Source organism: Strix uralensis, chromosome 25 (genome assembly GCF_047716275.1).
Source record: "Strix uralensis isolate ZFMK-TIS-50842 chromosome 25, bStrUra1, whole genome shotgun sequence".
Taxonomy (NCBI): domain Eukaryota; kingdom Metazoa; phylum Chordata; class Aves; order Strigiformes; family Strigidae; genus Strix; species Strix uralensis.
The window spans coordinates 6,559,192-6,578,152 of record NC_133996.1 but is presented as its reverse complement, the minus strand read 5'-3'; the positions used below and the strand labels follow the sequence as shown (position 1 = coordinate 6,578,152).

General features: G+C 47.9%; 1 protein-coding gene across 1 annotated transcript in view; it reads left to right on the top strand.

Moving 5' to 3' along the window:
- CSMD2 (CUB and Sushi multiple domains 2) overlaps window positions 1-18,961 on the top strand; it is a 306,084-nt gene that overhangs the window by 237,059 nt on the left and 50,064 nt on the right. The window contains 9 exon segments of the mRNA XM_074894313.1: window positions 2,712-2,808; window positions 3,778-3,882; window positions 7,649-7,767; window positions 7,860-7,929; window positions 10,299-10,415; window positions 11,363-11,572; window positions 13,192-13,380; window positions 16,041-16,218; window positions 17,940-18,085. Coding sequence (XP_074750414.1) covers window positions 2,712-2,808; window positions 3,778-3,882; window positions 7,649-7,767; window positions 7,860-7,929; window positions 10,299-10,415; window positions 11,363-11,572; window positions 13,192-13,380; window positions 16,041-16,218; window positions 17,940-18,085 — 1,231 coding nt within the window.

Sequence of the window (18,961 nt, the reverse complement as noted above, 5' to 3'; positions counted from 1 at the left end):
AATGCAGCGATCTCCTGTAAAACTGGAAAATGTAATGCCAAGTGTTGTGGGGTGGTTTTTTTTCCTTCCTCCTCCCCCCTCACTGGATGTGATCTCTTGTTGGGGAAATAGAGGTTTGGGCGTTTCATACAGAATGCGTGCCAACAAAAAAGTGTATCCCATGGCTGAGCTCTAACACTGCCGAGCTGTAAATTCAGTTTCTGGGTTTAGAGTGGGAGGTTTTTGGTGAAGGGCTGGACCGTGGTGCTCGGTGAAGCCTGTATGGACCCGTGCTGGCGCTGGGGTCTCCTCTTGCAGCTGTGTGGGGGACCCGCCGCCCCTCGGACACGGGCCGCTGGCGGGATGACGCCTTCCCTCGGCATCAAACCACGTCACGTCAGCTTGTGACGCTGGGCCTTCCGCTGGAAGTCTTCTCTGGGGGGAAAAGGCACGGCGAAAGGTTTTGGCCCCCAGGAAGTCCAAGAGCCGCAGTGAAGCCCTGTGCAGGAGCTGCCGGTTGAGGGGCAGCCCAGAGGCAGGGTGACGGCCGCCGAGCTGGACCCGCCGTGCGCCCGCACAGCGGCTGCGCGTCCCCTGACCCCACTCTGTGTGCGAGATGTTCTCAGTTTCTAGATACTAATTTAAGCATCAGTTTACCCTCGTTTTGTACAACAATTAAAGCTTAAACAACTGTAAATCAGAGGAGGAGGTGAAATTAAAGCTTTCTTGGTAGCAGCAAGCCACTAGTAGGATTTTTAGGTAATCAGTGTACGAGCTAGCCCTTCTGCCATGAATTATTCATTCCTGTAGCAAACCTTCCTGAGTGAATTAATTTATATACATGGCAGTAAATAGATGCAGATCCCTTGTGAATCCACATGTCAGACTAGAATTAGGACCTTAAGAATGTTTATTCCGTTATGTTGGGGGGGAGGAGAATAAATAATTTAGAAAATGTAAGAGCAAATAGAATGCACATTCTCAATCCACGTTCCCTTTCAGTAATGTAAATCACGATAGGGGTGTAATTATGCAGGCTGGAAAGGTATTGACTTGGTCAGTGTGATCAGTAATGGCTCCGCAGGGGTCACTGCAATTTCTGCTAGATGAACTCCACTTATTTTTTGGAAAAAAAAAAAACTTTGCAGGAACTTTATAGCCTGCTTTATTCAGAGTAAATCAAGGAGGAAAAAGGTTAAAATGGCAGAAATAATGGGGTTTGATTATTTTTTTTAAAATGTGTGTGTATTTTATGTTTAGCAGGGCAAAGGCAAGCGAGGTATTTGGAGTGGATGTGTAAATACAGGGTAAGAACACTGCAGGAGAAGGGGAGAGGGGTTTCACAGAGTTACCAGAGGACAGGGGAAGTGTCTGTACACGAGTGTGTGCGCGTGCACGGGCGTGTGTGTGCGTGCAGTCAAGGTTTGCAGGGCACTGAAATCTCGCAGCGTTTGGTCCAGTGACTGTGTCCTGCCGAGCTCGGTGCTTGCGGGAGGGATTCTATTGAATTCAACGGGACAACTGCAGATCAGAAGCATTAGGCTTAGCAGGAAATCTTCATCCAAAGAGAACGCAAAGAACTGAGGCTCTGCTATAAGCAGATGTGTGAAGGCTGGAAGTAAAGGGAGATCTACCTGCCCAAATCACCAAAGTTGTGTTGTTCTCCCCAAACCTGCCGGCAGTAGTGCCAAACAACTGCAGCTTCTGCTGCGTGCCAAGAAATGAAGGCTTTTGTTTGGAGCCAAGTTGTACAAGTCATTTATGCTCCTGCTTTGCCTTTTTAAGGTCCTTTTTTAGGTTGTTGGCCTAGAAGTTTAATTTGAGGTATCCAGTGTTTGAAAGTTTCATCTAGAGCTTACAGATGAAAGCTGTTTATTTCCAAATCCTGTTGGCTTTCTCTCAGGTTTGCTGTCTGATTCAGACTGATCAAACTTGATCTACAGCACAGCTTATTTTCTTAATGGGACACTGAATACTTTGAACTCCCAGTACTTAGGAATAAAGGCAGAATCTATTTTCATAACAATCAAGGAAAGCAAATGTCTGCAATTGCATGTAGATCTTTGTTCAAGTATAAGGGCTGCTTTTCAGTGTAAATGCAGATTTATCAGATCTCATGATGTTACTCCTTTGAGGGTTGCACTGATGTTCTAACTAATGGAGTCAAGTGACTTCCTTAAGCCTCCAAACCTTACGGGACATGGCAGAGACAGGTAGGAAATTCGAAAATGGAACTTGAGTGATTTGAGAAAAAGCTGAGAAACAAGGCAGTTGCAGAAGCTTCACTGGATTAAAAAATCTTGTGGTTTAATGTGGGTGTGTCTCTATTTTAGCTCTTGGGTTGCTGGTGGTTGCTTTCACTTGAAAGTGTTGCAAAAGTCTTCAGGGATTTCTTAAAACAGAAAAAAAGGTTCAGATTCTCAACTGCTGTAAATTAGCTGTGAAATTACAGGAGCTCTCCCTTTGTAGCAGCAGCAGCAGACAGTGCTTCTGATACAGAAGTTTGGAGTGTGGAGTTTGCTGGAAAATGGCTGTGTAACCCAGATGGTGGTAGTCAGGGCAGTCGGTCTCCAAGTTTTGCACAGATACATGGCAGTGCTGACTTAAGCTTCAAGAATTACAGCCCCAGGGTGTGACATTAACTTTATTAGTGGCCCTTTCATTGATATTATTTTGGTTTAGTAGCATGATTGCAGGAGCTGTACTGTTACTTTTTTCTTTCTTCTCTTCAGATCCAGGTGATCAGCTTTGTTACTGAGCAGAACTGGGATTCCCTGGAAGTGTTCGATGGAGGAGATAACACAGCCACCATGCTGGGAAGTTTCTCTGGTACGTGTTCAGCATCATGTTCGGTGAAGCCCATCAGTGTGTGCTTAATTCATGTTCATGTCAGCTGGACTTCAGCATGTACTTAAAATTAAGTATAGGTTTAAGTGCTTCAAAAACATAGAATAGATTTAAGCATGTGCTTAAAGAGAATCATATACTTCATTGAATTAGGAATTTGACTCCTGTCTTCCTGCAGAAAGTGTTGATAGAGAGCCTTAAACACAAAAGCAGTGGGTTATGTTTGGGTTTTTTGCTGCAGCCCGGCAGTGGGAGTTCCCACAGCGCTGCTGGTTTGTGTGGGGTTAGCTCAGACCACTGCACTTGGCAGGTTAACCTGACCTGGCAGATTTGCACCGAAGTGGATGAAGGGCTACAAAACAACCTTTCATTTGCTCGGCAGTGGGGACCGTGGCTTTTAGCGGAGCAGGGAGTAGCAAGCAGCCCAAGAGCATTGTAAAGCTTTCAAATAATAGAGCCACTTGCAAACTGATGGCCCTGAATCTTGCTTATTTAGTGAACAAATATGTTCAAAGTGCTTTGAGCTTGGTAAGGAGAAGGGTCGTGCAGACTCTCTTCCCAGGGCTGCGTTTGGGATAGAACTGCCCTGACCTGGTGCTGCGCCAGCTTCCAGGGAATGAGGCAGGAGAAGGAGTCGGGACCTTGGGGGGACCTGTGCTCCACCCATGCTGTTTCTCATCAGTGGTTCCCTTCTCGATGCTTTTAGTCTGTCTGGTCTCTTAAGAGCTAAAACTTCACATGATGCAACTCACCAGTAGACTTTGAAAAGGCCATTGCGGAGAGGCCTTGGGTATTTCTCAATTGGCCTCATTAGAACCTGATCAAAACCAACAGAGCTTGTTAAGTTAAAGGACTTTCTGTTCTCAGGCTCTTCTGCAGCTAGTCTCCGAGGACATGGAGGAGGAAAAAAGATTCCTCTTCAATATCTTTGTGCACCTCTTGTTTCCCCAGGAACTACAGTGCCTGCGCTGCTGAACAGCACTTCAAACCAGCTCTATCTGCATTTCTATTCGGATATCAGCGTCTCTGCTGCTGGCTTTCACCTGGAATACAAAAGTAAGAGCAATTTAGCCTTGATCTTTCAGTTCCTCTGAGCGATGGGGAAATGGTTACGGAGCCATTGCCTTGTAGAAGTGGAAGCTGCTTAGTGGGGAAGGGACGGTGAGCTTTAAGGCCCGTGCATATGTGGTTCCCTGCTCTCAAGTTGCAGAGAGGGAGTGAGTGTAAATTGAGAATAGAGGAGATGTGAGGTCACGGGGTGACCCTCATCTTGCTGCTGATGCGCTTTGCTGCACCTGTTTGGTTTCTCTGTTGTAGCACAGGAGTTGTGGAGGCCACAGTATTAAAAATTCATGGAGAGTTGGCCTGTTCAACACAGTACTGTAATCTTTGCTCAAGAAGTGCCTAAAACGATGCTGGCCAGAGGTTGGGAGGGACTGCCTGCTCCGCAGTCTTTCCTAGGCATTCGGAGTGGGTCATGGCTGGAAACAGCATGCAGGGCTTTATAGGATAATTCCAGTTGGAAGGGCCCTCAGAGATCATCTCATTGAACCTCCTGCTGAAAACAGGGTCAGATATGAGATAAAACTAGATTATTGACTTTACACTTCTTCATGCAGTCTGTGCTTGAAGAACGCCAAGGATGGAGACTGCCAAAACACCCTGGGCAGCCTCTCCTCACAGGATGAGTGCTGCAGCCCCCGGCCATCCTGGTGCTCCTCTGCTGACCTCAGACCACTTCATCAATGTTTTTCTTACGTTGTGGGGTGCAAAACTGCATATGGTATTTTAGGTGCTGACTAGTGGGTGTTGAGTAGAGGCAGGTAATCGTGCTTCTGTCCATACAGCCAGGACACAGTCTGCTGCCTTTGCTGCCAGGCAAAGGACCTGCTGGCAGATCTCTGTCTGCTTTGCGTTCGGAGCTGCAGCATCCAGACACTGCACAGCATCATTTCCCTCATGATTGAGACGAAAGCGTGGCCACCCTCCTTTTGCAGTCTCCAGCTCAGGGAGGTTCACAGACATGAGCTAAATGGGAAGCTTTGAGGCGATGTTCCAAAGGAGGCACTGCCCGAAGGACGGACACCCGCTCCTTTCTCCCCATTTGTTGTGTTGGACATTTTCAGTGGGTTCATTCATTATGAATTACGCTGATACCCTCGCAGAGTGGCAGCACTTTGCTTCTAGTGCATCAAATGCAAGGCTGCATTCAGTTCTTGGGTATACAGGCCTGAGAACATCACTGTACATGATGATATGCAGACATAGTATTTAAAAAAAGAAGTCCTCGGTGGTAAGAGAACAAACCTGACTAAAACTGGAAGACATGGCAGGGAGGAGAGTCTCTTGGGAAAGGGCTGTCAGGTTTGGATAAGGATGCCAAAAATTCCTTCTCCCCCACGACCGTGTTTTGATTCCTGCTATTGGAGCAGATATCTGTTCAGGAAAGGGGTGCTACAGCCAAGCTGCAGCGGGTCACAGTGGTGGTGGCTGTTACCTCGTTGCTGGTACTGTACTGGGAGCTTGAGTGATTCACATCGAGTCCAGCAGCACAGCCAGCCAACGAGCAAGCAGGTGCAGAATGGCAGCTCTCGGCTCTGTTCAGCACATCTGAATTGCATGTGTTGCTGGCAGGCGGGAAGGCAAGCAGGCTTGTGCATTTGCAGTGTACTGAAGACATGGGTGCGACAAGGCCAGGAGCCAGCCTGGTCTTTGTGCAGCGCTGGGGAGTGGTTCTGGCGTGGTGGGGGTCTGGCGCTGCTCCCGCGTTGGTAGCAGTGACGGTGAGCTGATGCGCTGGCGCTGCTGTCTCTGTTCAACAATCCTCCTTGGGGCAGCGCAGATGGAATTGTTTTGTGCTGGACACCGTGTCTGATAATTGGTTCTGATCACAAATCTTGTGTTTGAAGCCAACCAATGTTCTGTTTATTTTTCCAAAGCAGTAAATAGATTTGAAAGTGCATTTTATTTTGTAAAACATCCACAGAAATTGTATAGCTGTTTGACTGCAGAGACTGTGCTTTCAGAGGGCCAACCAGTACTGAGCTTTCCAGGTTTCACTGGGTTTGCAGATTGAAACCTTGCATATTAATGGATCCAGCAAGATTACAGCAACCAACAAGACTGGGGAGAGGAAGTGTGCCCCGGATTGCTCTCTGGGAGCTGGAGAAATGGATGTTGTTTTAGAAATTCCCTTAATGCCACTCTGTTTCTTCTCCATTTCTGTTTCAATCAATAAGTTCTTTGAGGATCGTTTTACCCCATTGCTACAATCATGTTCAAGTTTTTTATGAGGCTTGGGGTCATCAGGCTTGTTTGGTTTCTCCGCTGAGAAAATTAATAGATGTTGATTTTTCAGGGCAGCTGGAAATAATTTTTTTTTTTTGCTTTGCTTGTACAATTGGAATTTCACAGTTCTGAGCCCCAGGTTTTGTCTTTGTTCAGTTAAAGGTGCTGCAAGGAAGTTTTGAGAGATGAGCTAAAACACCAGAGTTTGTTTCCTCCCCTTCTTTCTCCCTCACTGGATTCCCAAGCAAAGCTCTTACCTCTATGCTCGAAAGAGAAAGCAGAGCAAAAAGAATTTAGGACTGAGTGAAACTCAGTGCCCACTGATCTGAATGGGAGGTCATTTAAAGCTGTTTTCTCTCTTGTCCCTCTGAAGGTCAAGCAATACACCCATGTATGGAGAGGGGGCTACATGTTTTCTTGCTGGGAAGCATGACTCGGGTTCAGGAGGAGAGTCAGCATCTTCTCTCTCCTCTCTTCTTGTCATCTGCTTTCGGCTCAGCCTCAGACTGTAGGGTTTAAGCAGAGCATTAGCCCTTGCAGTGATGCAGAAGGTATTCTTTTAGAGGCAGCTGCCAGCACTGAGAGCGAGGGAGGTGCTGGCAGGCAGCTGAGCCGCGGTGGGTGCGAGGTGACTGCAGACGCCAGTCGTTGTTTTATCTCCGTTTGGTTTTGCAGGAGGAAGAGGGGGTGGCATGTGTGTAAAGGAGAGCAAGTCACCCGATACGCGACTTCGGGGATTGCTAATTGGGTTTGCAGCAGGATATTCCCAGTTGTAAATGTAGCTCAGATGGAAATGGGATTGAATGAAATTTTCGTAGGCTCTTCTGCAGGCACCGTCAAGGACCGGTGGCACTTACTGCTGCTTATATCTCATGGTAAATTTAATCTGTAATTGAAAACAGGAAGAATAGGGTCGGAGAATGAAACCGTGCTGCTTCTGCCCGGAAAGGGACAAATTACATACAGCACATACCGTATGCCCTCGATACTGGCAGCGAGGGACAGCGGATAGTTCCCTCTCGCATCCTCCGATCTGCTGTCGGATGGTGCCTGGTCAGCGAAGGCGTCACACGGGTACGGCCCTCGCGTGGGGAGGGCTCGGGGCGGGTGTTTGGGTTTGTGAAACGTTGAGAACGAGTCAGTCTTTGCTTTGCAGTGGACGTGCTGTCACAGATCCAGCTCTCCCATCAAGTCGTTAGGGTTCAGTCAAAAGCATTTTTGACCACGAATCACAAAGTGATTTGTGATGCCTTTGTACATGAAAAAAGGTGTGTTCCAGGTAAAGTGAAGGCACTAGACATGGAAATCTCTGGATCCTGGACATACCCTGTAACACAGGGGAATACTGCACAGTCAGGGGTGTCTTGGGGGAGAGTCCAAAGGCCACGGGACTTTTCCAGCCAGTGTCTGTGGTGGAGGTGGTTGGTAAACAGAGGAATGGGATAAAACGAAGGGCTGTGTTTCCGTTCCTCCTGCCTTCAGCACAGACCCCGTTGCCGCTCCCCGAGCGCTCACCTCCCTCTTGCCTTCACAGCTGTGGGTCTGTCCAGCTGCCCGGAGCCCCCCGTTCCTGGGAACGGCCTGAAGATCGGCGAGCGCTACCTAGTGAACGACGTCGTGTCTTTCCAGTGTGAGCCAGGCTACGCGCTTCAGGTACTGAACGTTCTCCAGCAAAAGGGACGACAGCAAACGTCGGGATACAGGGACACCCTACAAATGCCACGTCTTGCTTTCCTCTCCTCCAGGGCCACTCTCACATTTCCTGCATGCCAGGCACTGTCCGCCGCTGGAATTACCCACCACCGCTTTGCATCGGTAGGACTCTGGTTCTTTCATACCTAGCAGATACTTACAGCACTTTTCTAAAAAAAAAAAAAAAAAAAAAAAAAAAAGGCAAAGGTCTGAGTTAGAGAAATGCAGGTTTGTTTTGGAAGTGAGAGTGTGGAAAAATCTTCATTTGTTGCAGAGGAAATGCCAACAAGAACGTCCCTGTGGGCTGCCCGGAATGCTTTATTTTGAATGTTTAAAATGTGGTTATAGTATAAAATGTAAAATACAGAAAAGGTTTCCTCAACAAAAATTTATTCAAAAGGGAAAACCTAAAACTTCTTTATATTGAAAGTAGATTGGTTTTATGGGTTGAGGGGTTTTCTTTCCATCTTAAGCAAAGATTTCAAGACTGTGGTTTGTTTTTATGAAATGCATCTTGGTATCACTAAAACTGCGTCTTTTACTGAAGGCTGTTTACCTCCCAGGCTCTCCGAACTGCACCACTTGGTGCCTGCTGTCCCCACTTTAGTGTCTAGCAGGTCTTATGTGACCAGCAAGAGCCAGGTCGCTTGTCAGGACGGCTCTTTGCCCGTGACACCCTCTGAGGAGCAGGGCTGAGACTGCCAAGTGTCTCAGGCCGTAAGAGAGGAGGGCTGGGCAGTCGATTTTCACCGTGAAAGAAGTAAGCCCTAGGTGAAGAGGCACAGAGGTGAAGGGAACTTGCTGGAGTTTTTTGATTATTTTCAATATTTTGCTTTTAGCAAATCTAGGTGTTTAATATTCATATTGCACATTTTACAGCTTTGAGAGAGACATTTATGCATTTAATAGCTTTAGTTAACAGTTATTTCAGGCTCCTGCTGTTCTAGCTTACATCATTTTGCTTTAAAGTAATTATAAGAGCTAACAGTTCTTTTATCTGATGATCTGCAGGCCAGGAATAAATAGAGACATTTACAGCAGAATGACTGAACTAAAGGACTCATACCCATGGGAGTTGCTCTGAAAGAAATCAGAAGCCCTTCAGCTCAGCATTAGAGTTGGGGGATCCCAGCCTGCAGGAGGATCCCAGTATTGTCATCTAGCTGGGATGACTAGCTGAGTAACTACAGGTTTCAAGTTTTCTTCTTTTCCTCGGCATCAGTCTCTCTGTTCAGCAGGGTTTTGCCTGACTGGGCTGTGCCTGCTAGGCACTGTCACAGTGTGAACACCAGTGGGGTTTCATTCAGATCTCTGGTTTTGGGCAGTCGTGACCAAGTGCAGTGGTACAAACACCCACCCACCTGCCTGTCACATCCCTCAGCTTGGATCACACTTGGCTGAAAAAGGTCTTCCAGCTTCAGAGAGGCGTAAACACATCCAGATCATCATGAGTGACCATCACCTTTGATGGGGATGCTGCACCACCCCATGCTGACGGTCCTGTGGCTCGTTGTCCTGTGCTAATCGGGCGCTGATGTGTCTAAACACTGTCCAGAGCACCGCTGGCTGTTGGCCACGTGGGAACCCGGGCTTGGGTTGCTCCCCTGCTCAGAGAACAGCTTTCTTCCCTGGCCAAGCGTGCTGACTTTCTTCTGGTCTACTTCATCCAGATGCTTGACTTCTAAATAATTTAGAAGGAGTTCTATTAAAGAGCCATTAAGAGCAAAAAGAAAGAGAAATCTTCTGGGAGAAACCTTGTTAGTAGCAAGTATACACATAATGAGATATTGGACAAAGGGAATCTGTACCTTGGCTGTCAGAACATGTTAGGAGTACACCTGGGTGTATTCTGCTTGATGGTATTACCGTAACAAGGTAGAGGTCATCCAGATAAGCACGAGAAGATGCTATCTGTGTTTAAATTTTGTGATGCCTTTTGTAAACATATTTTCTGCTGTCATCTGTGGATCGCTTCTTGGTAGGGAATTTACCTCAGTGTGCAAACACTCTGTTCTATATTTATCAGTAATTGCCCAGAGATTGACAAGTAGAACAGTCAAGGTAGCTCAGCTAACCAGAAAAAGTAGTGGTAACTGGAGTCAAAATAGGATCAGTCTGTTTCTACACAATAATTTTTTTAGGTGGTTAAAAATTCAAACAAGTGCTGTGTGCATGATGTGCACTGTTACAGTGTCTGTGGACAGAACAGAGTGTTCGTCTCTTCTCTTGCAGCTCAGATCTGTCTCTCCCACTGTGATTGCCAAAACTGGATCTCTGGGCCCAGGCTTTTATCTCCAGCGGGCAGGAGAAAGGCACATGCATTAGTAATGTGGCCACGCAGTGCCTGGCAAACTCTGCTAGTTCCATAGCAGGCTTTCCTTTTTTTCTTCTTAGTTTTTAATTTCTTTATTTCCCGCACAGCTGGCCAGCCATCACCATCCTCCAGAGAGACCCGTAAGTGATCCTGACCATTAACGCTGTTGATTTTACAGCCCAGTGTGGAGGAACAGCAGAAGAGATGGAAGGAGTGCTCCTGAGCCCAGGATTCCCAGGAAATTATCCAAGCAACCTGGACTGCACATGGAGGATATTGCTGCCAGTGGGGTTCGGTGAGACAGCTGGGGTTTGGTTTGAGGCAATCACAAGGGAGGTGATAGGAAGATGCTGTCCCTGTTCAGTCAGTGCTGGATGCGTTGCTTGCCAAGATCTGTTACAGCAACTCTTGTCGTTTGACCTCCTCATCCCACTTTCCTTTAAAGACGCATTTATATGGTGCTATGAAATGAGAAGTATTTTTTCAGAAGGTGATTACAGGTCACCATGGAGTGTAACAGGTTGATAGGGGTTTGTGGGCATGCCTCTGAATCAGCTGTAACACCCTCCTTAGTGTGCTTGTGTGCTTCTTAACTATTCACGTTTGTAGTAGCCTTAAAACATCACCAGTTGCATCACCCTTTATAAACATAACAAGTGATCAAAGCTTGTGTCTGATTATATCCTACCTCAGCTAGAGCTCACACCGGCGTCAGCACATTCGCAATTAGGATCTTCCCAGCCCATAGTAAGAGAGAAATTTGCACAGCTCCAGCTCAGCTCTTCTCCATGCCAGCCCCATCAGAGTGCCTAATTGCCAGGAGGTGGAATTGTTGCATGCCTGGAAGAAGTGCTGACTGTCCAGATTTCCTGAATTAACTCTCCTCCTCCTGGTGTAGCTGCCATGTGCTGCTGGGGAAACGAAACGCCCGGCTCAGTCTGTCCTGCATCTGAGCTGGCTACGCTCACTTTGGCGAGGGGAGATCCGTGTAGCTCTGTGCCTGCCTTCCTCATTTCTCTGGTGTCAGGCAGAGGGAGAGGCACAGGAACTCCAGCAGCATGAAACTGTGGGTTTTAATAGCCTGAGCTTGTCTGAGAAACTACGGGCACCCTCTACCTCCACCATAGTGAACATACTCCTGCTGGTTGGCCAGGCTATACTGGGCGTCACTGGGCGAGCAGTGCTGATGTGCTGAGGCTTGGGGGTGGCTTTGGAGGCAGACTGTTCACTCCTCCTCTCCAGGTGCTCACATCCAGTTCCTAAACTTCTCCACTGAGCCGAACCATGACTTTGTCGAAATCCGCAACGGGCCGTACGACACCAGTAACGTCATCGGGCGGTTCAGCGGCACCGAAATCCCTGGTTCCCTCCTGTCGACATCTCATGAAACTACGGTGTACTTCCACAGCGACCACTCGCAGAACAAGCCAGGCTTCAAGTTGGAATACCAAGGTAAGGAGGCCACAGAACGAGCAGCGGTGGGACAAATATGTCCTCGGGTGCTAATGGTGTGGGCGGTGGAGGGAGGGTTGGCGTCATGGTTGTTGCTGTTCTGTTGAATTAATTCCATGAGGACTTAATCCAAATGAGTGGAAAGGTGTTACATGAAGGCCATGCTTAATCCTAATAACTGGGATCTGTTCACCCGGACTTATGCCTACGGCAAATAACAAATGTTCCTAGAGTGCTCTGTGACAGTGAAATGCCTTTGAATTAATTCCAGCCAGATTCACTTAGATCTTGGCTCTGTCAACTGTCATGTGCAAATAGAAGAGTCCTCAGCAGCCATGAGTTTGCTCTGGGGTTTTGCAGCTGCTTTTCTGTCTCAGCTGAAGTCCAAACACATCCTTAGCTGCAGTTTAGCCTTGAGCTGAGGCAGGCTGGTGGAGGGAACCGAGTAAGTAAGTAGCCAAATAACATCACAACGGGGCTGGCATGGATACCTGGAGTGAAAGGAGAGAAGTAAGTTACTAAAATCAAAAGATGCCCTCAGTGCCGCTTTTGGAGATGATGGGAATGGAGGTGGCTGCTTTCTTACCCAGCTTGAGTCCTCAGGCACTCCCCAGGTCTGGACATGATGTTCTCTGAGCAGCAGCCGCCTCAATCTCTGCAGCCCGTGGAGCGAGGCCCTGGGAATGCTCCGTCCCGTAGTGGATTTGCTGCTCTCTGAAGGTGCTGGATTGGGGCTGCCTGGGTGAGGCTTTGCCCTCTTGAAAACATCAACTTTTAGTCCAGCTTGATCCGCAGCTCTACCTTGAGGAGTGATTTTTGCAAAACCTTTTGGTCTTCTCTGTCCGCCGGTCCTTGGCACGTGGGACTGTGAAGGAGCAAAGGATGCCAAGGGCAGGTCATGTTCTCCACACTCAGTACAGTTAGGACGGGCTTTGCTGTGCAGCAGCTGGGAGCCAGGCAGTCCAGCTCCTGCCTCAGAGAGATAGCTGAGAAGTGGGGAAAGATGGAGCCAGTGTCTCCAGCCACATGATACAGCCAAGGACTGACAAAGGGCTGACTCCCCAGAAATAGCAATAAAAGCCGCTACTCATACTTAATTGAAAACATTAATTTTGTCTTGGCTGTCCTGTTCATGCACCATATAATTCATGCGCTGCTGCACAGTTTAGGAAGGAATGTGATCTGTGAGGCACTCTGGGTAATCTCATGGAAATTGCTATGCAAATTAGCTCTAGCAAGGCTGACCAATAATTTATAATGCCAGGTGGAACATGTTAACCAATTGACTTGCATTCGTCATCAGGGTTGTCTACGTTTTGTTGAAAACCAAGGCAGATTTCCCAATTAGAAGTGAAGCGCAGGGTGACTGTGCACACAGGCTCTGAGACGCCGGCAGACCAGGGCAGACCCCAGGGCTCGTGGCTGAGGCTGCCGCAGAGCAGCAGCAGGATTTTCCCTCAGCCTCCGTGCAGATGTGCACATGGTTCGTTAAAGTTTATCTCCTTCAATTAAGTCATTGTGTGAGGAGGAAGTAGCCAAGCAGCACGGAGAGTGTACTGTTCCTGCTTTTGTGAGAAAAGTGTGAAGTATGAAACGTTCCTCCCTATTTATTTTTTCAGCCTACGAGCTGCAGGAGTGCCCTGACCCTGAACCTTTTGCTAATGGTGTTGTAAGAGGAGCCGGTTACAACGTTGGCCAGTCCATCTCTTTTGAGTGTCTGCCTGGCTACCAGCTGATCGGCCACCCCGTCCTGACCTGCCAGCATGGCACCAACAGGAACTGGGACCACCCACTGCCCAGGTGTGAAGGTATGGCTTTGGGGTCACCCTGAGAGCACCCAGACGGGCATTTCTGGGGAGAGAAGAGGCTCCAGCTCTCTGTTCTTGGCCTCCTTTTGAATCGTTGTGTTGTAATTGGACTGAAAGTTTCTTTGGAAACAAAAGCATCGCTGGAGGCAGCCTGGGAACGTGCACTTTGAATAAAGCTTCAACCCCTGAGGTGTTGAAGCATGTTCTCAGTGAGTTGATGTTGAACATATTTCAGCCTAGTCAAGGCAAATGTTTTGAACAGTTGAAAAACAAGGGGTGTCTTTTGAGGTGGTGTGTGAGTCTCATGCTATGGTGAGGACTGTCTCCAACTGTCAACTCTCACGTGCTGTGCTTTCAGCATGAAGCAGTCCAGGGTGACTGTAATAATTCTTGTCTGCTTTATTTCTTCAACAACGTTCACCTTCTGTTGATTTAACATTGGTAAATAAAATCAGTCCCTGGTAAAAGACTATTGTAGCTCTGGGGGCTCTTATTGCAGGAAGATTGTGTTCCTGTCTAGTCTCTTCGTGTGGCAATGATGGCACCTCCCAGTGATCCCAGTGGGAGTTCTTCAGTAACCTTGCGTGGGCTCCTTTCTGAAGAGCACGTATGGTAGAGGACCCTGCATGCTGGAGGGTGGATCTGCATCCGAGGCATCGAAGCTCAAATGTCCAAGTTCTCTTTTCAAGCCCCAACAGGGCTGTTTCAGCCTTTCATCCTTTGGGCCTGTGGACTGAGTTTTGTGTGGTTTACTTAAGGGTTCATATGAAAACCTTCTAAAGAAGTTCAAGACTGCTTATTGAAGATTTCCCAGTGCACTTCCCAAGAGCACTGACCTTTATCCCAGCCTCCTCCTTTGCACAATTCTTGCAGACCAAGTGCTGTACTGGGGAAAGAGAGGGAGAGGTGATATTTTTCCTCCTTTAAGTCCTAAGTCCTTGAACCCCAGAGAACACAAAGCATAAAGAACTGAATCCTCGGCTGCTCTTTCGCTGACCCCAGCAATGCACCCAGGATGGGCCTTAGCTGGGAAACTGTCCGGTGCTCAGCTGGGTGCTGCTGGTAGGGTGGGGGCCGGTGCTAGCAGGATTATGCCCTTACCTACCTCAGGCATCAGCTCTGCCAGCCATCTAATTTTTCCTCCTTTATTGTGTTTTTTAACTATTTTTCTTGCTCTGTAGCACTTCCAATAGCAGAGAGGGGTGAGGGGTTAGGTATGTTTTGGACCATTTGCTTTTGGTGGGTTGTTAGTGCTGTTAAAGTCAATGCAGAACTTTTCTTTTCTAGCTGTTTCCTTAAATGGTCCATTTTTGCATACCAGCAAGCAGTGAAGACTCACTGCCTTAGGCTAACCACCTCACCTTTCCCACACAGGTCACAGCTGAGAGCCCTTTTAATTAAAAGAGAAGCTGTAATTCCAAAATAAATGCACAGAGGCCAAGGTTTCCAGCACCACTTCAGGGAGTTTTTTCCAGTGATCAGCAGGCTGCCTGCTGCTTTGCAGGGCAGAAAGGAACTTGGCCCCCAAGGTTTCTTGGGTGTTTGTTTCAGAAAATGAGTGTATGGAGTTATATAAATACACACATGCTTTTCTCAGCTTGACAGACCACGTGAGAAGGCAGAGCAGGAGCAGGCAGTGAATACGTGGAGCCTGGCTCTGACCTGGCACACAGAGTCAGGGACAGGGTGGTAGAAGTCTGTGGAGCTACTCCTGGACGAAAAAGAGTGAGTGTTCAGCACTGAGCCTGAATTAGTAAATTGTGTTGGGAGGGAGAGTGTGTTAGCCTAAGCCGAGGATTGGGTTAATACAGCCATGTGGCTTCTAGAACAGAGCTGGCTCAGACAGATCACACCGTCTGCACTTACCCCCCTGCCTTCAGTTGTTGCAGGTTGCCAGTAACACGCTGCAGATGTTACCGTCGTTCCCACTGAACTTCCACACCAGCGAGCTCCAGAGCTGATGCTTGTACATGGGACTTTCAGACCTAGGGACCTGCTGTGGCCCTCCTGCCTTGCCTTCAGCAGGGTGTCATCTTTCTCTCTCTCTTTTTCACTGCCTGTTTCTAATTGCCTCTCTTCAGTTTGCAAGTTCATTTGGACCTGGAAGATACCTAGTGCAATAGAACTGTCCTCTTGATTAATGAATTGGATGCTGCTGTCATACAAATCATCATTTCCCCCCTGCTCAGACATACTCTGTGAAAAGCCAGCTGCTCATGGTTCTGGTCCAGGCCATGCTGTATGAACAAGTGGATGGATTTCCCCACTGGTAGGAGCTCGTCAGGAGCTGTATTTTCCATGCATGGGTGCAGACAGCTGGTGGAGCCCAAAGACTCTTACTAGGGCATAAGACAGAGTTTATTTGTGCACCTGGCTATCACATCTGTACAAAACGCCCTGACAGTCTCAGCTCTGAAGCACTTAATAAATTTATTGTAATGGAATTAAGTTGAAAAATGGTAGAGGTAGTTGTGACAGGAATTATTTGAGGGAAGCTAGGCCAAGAGTTTGGGGCTGAATCCTCCTGTATTCAGAATTGCTATCTTTTTGTCCAAAAAAAAAAAAAAATGGAAGAAAAATGAGAAATAGAGGATCTTTAAGAATTATTGTTTGGGGGATATTTCTCCATTAGGTCTGTGTTTCTGTCTGATTACCTGCAGTGCCTTGTGGGGGGAACGTCACCGCCCAAAACGGTACAGTTTACTCTCCTGGCTTCCCCAACCAGTACCCCAATTCCCAGGACTGCACTTGGCTTCTCACGGTGCCGGTGGGATATGGAATCCATCTCAACTTCACTCTGCTGCAAACGGAGCCCTACAACGATTTCATCACTGTTTGGTGGGTACAGCAAAGGTGTGAGGACTGTTTGGAGTTGCCACTAAGGCTCCATTTCAGAAAAATTGCTGATAAATAGAGCAGCCGTTGCCACGGTGCGTGGGTAGTGCTGTGCTCGAGAGTGGGAGTATCCTCTGGGATGAGAATTTGGAATGTGTTAACTTGGGTGCTTGGTAGAGCCTTTAGATTAAGGACTATGTGCTGCAAGGGGCTAGCAAAACGGACAAGGTGTCTGTCTCCAAACACTGTTAATGTTACATTCCTGAAAAACACAGGGAGGAAGTGCAAGGTCAGTGAAGGGAATGATCACTGGATGACTAGACTGCTCATGCCAAGTGATGGAACTGTCATCCTTGGGTCTAGAGGCAAGTCTGTCCAGGAATCCGTGGCTTCCACGGTGCTTTTGCTTCAGTGCTGTGCAGCTCGGGGGGACAGTCCCACCCTTGGTCCTGTAGCAACGCCTGTCAGACCTTGTTGGTCTTTCTTGCCATTGATTTCTGCAGTCGTCAGCAGCTAAAAACGAAGGATGTCAGATGGCTGCAGTGCCTGGGGTGAGCAGTCACCATCCCCCTGCTTTGCCATGGTTACCCCAAGGAGGGCCCGAGCTCCGGGGGGTGCAGCCCAGCATCCCACCTGTGACAAGAGGGTGTTGGGTGGCAGAGCCCCGCTCGTCAGCAGCCTGTCCCTTCAGCTCCAAAGTGCTCTGCTGAATGGAATAAGGAAACATCTCTTGGGAAGCCTAAGGGGCTTCACAGAGGACACTTTATAAATGGTAAACAGGGTCTTTATCTCAAGCTGAATTTAGTTGAAATGAATCTTGTTCAGACTTGCATAATAGGAGTTGCCTTTTGCTTCTGAGTTCTCCAATAGACGTTTTTATGGGGCTCATTTGTTTTTCCTTTTGCGCTTTTTACCTATGGCTACCTGTCTGTGGATAGAGGCTGAATGAAGAAGAAGCCGTTGGTGAATCATTTCCATTTACCAATCTTCTCTTTTGATTTTAGCATCTTTGGCAATCAGAGATGTGCAGCCCCACAATCCAGGCTGCGCTCCCAGCCTGCGAAGGCAAGGCGAGGATGGTGCTGGGCACCAGAACCGACCGTCCCCCCCAGCTGCCTTTTAAACAGCAGCAGCTGGGAGCTGTGAGCACTGATGTAACACGGGTGCAGCTCTGCTGCGGTTAACGAAGTGGCTCTGATGTCTTCACCCCAGAGCGTTACAGGCTGGGATCTTCCTTTTCCATTTGGAGAAGAGAGGAGAAATGGCCTGTTATCAACTCCAGTCAGCCAGGGGAGCACACGTAGCTGCACTGGCTGAAGAGCTTGTGGTCAAATTCTTGAGCTTGGAGCACTCAATCAATATCTGACTTTCAAAATATCTCAGTGTCTGCTGTGCAAACAGGGAGCGAAACTGCTGTGGAAAACTGGCCCTAATTCTTCAAGTTCTGAGGTTAAAAATGAAGTTCATGTTTGTAATTGTGTGCTGGGTGAGCACTGTGCTGCCAGAAGAGATTATCGTGATTGTAATGGATTGGGGAGTGGGGCAGGGGTCCAGGTCAGCTGCCCAGGAGCTGCTGAGACTGTAATGTCAGTGTAGGAGAGGGAGAGCAAGGAAGGAAGAGCATGGAGGAGTTCCTGTGCGTGCAGCGTAGGAGGTTGGTTGTTGCCTAGGATTAAAGACATGTAATGATGCTCTTTTCTTGTGTTTCTGACATATGATTTTAGGGATGGTCCACAGCAAACAGCCCCACAGCTTGGTGTGTTCACTGGCAACTCTGCTAAGAAATCAGCCCAAAGCTCTTCCAATCAGGTCCTGATGAAATTCCACAGCGATGCAGCCAACGGAGGGATTTTTGCCATTTATTTCTACGGTCCGTATTGGTTCCTGAGCAACACATGCTTTATACCTGCCTCGGGATGCAGAGGGGCATGGATCAGTTGTGGCTTGTTGTGGGGAGGGCTAGTTCTGGGGAAAAGATGTGAAAAATTACATTTTTACCTGAAGTCTTCCGCCAAGGGCCCAGGTTTGAGATTGAAGGTCTCTTACACAGTTGAGTGCTGGCAAGTGGTCACACAGCCTGTGCAGATGTGGAAACCCACCTGTAACGTTGTGCTAATTCAAGCACAGATCAAATGCCTGCAAACTGCCAGCCGTGCCAACCCTGCACCTCTCTCAAGGTGATGCCTGTAAATACCATCCTCTCCCTGCAGATCCCATTCCTGATAGCTCCAGTTTGTTTACCTGAAGCTCTCCTTCCTCACAGTGTTGGCTGGCTGCAGAATTGTCTTCCCAATGCTGTGCTAAACCAGTTGGGTCATCTTGGTGGCCTGTTTTAAATGGCAAGTGTGTTCCAGCTGAGAGTTGACTTCATTTCTCTGGGGAGGAAAAGGATTCCTGTAAATCTCTGAATTACTTTGGGATTCTTTGGTGTGAGTGCAGCTCACGCTGGAGAGATGTTGGGTATTACGTTGAAATGAGAACATTTGATTTCCACTACTAAACAAGAGCCCAACTTGAAATTGGATTAGCTAATAAGTTCCTACGGCAGTGCTGGGATTTTGGAAAGTGCAAATGGAGACCTCCTCTTGCTTCGGTAATTTCCTGGCAGCAACGTCAGCAAAGTCTTGCATGAATTACACGATGAGTCTGTGCAGAATGACTTAGCTTTGTTCCGAAAGGCAAGTATTATACGGATAGGCTGAATTAAAAGAGTGTTTTCTAGGCTTCGGAGGGAATTGGTTTACTG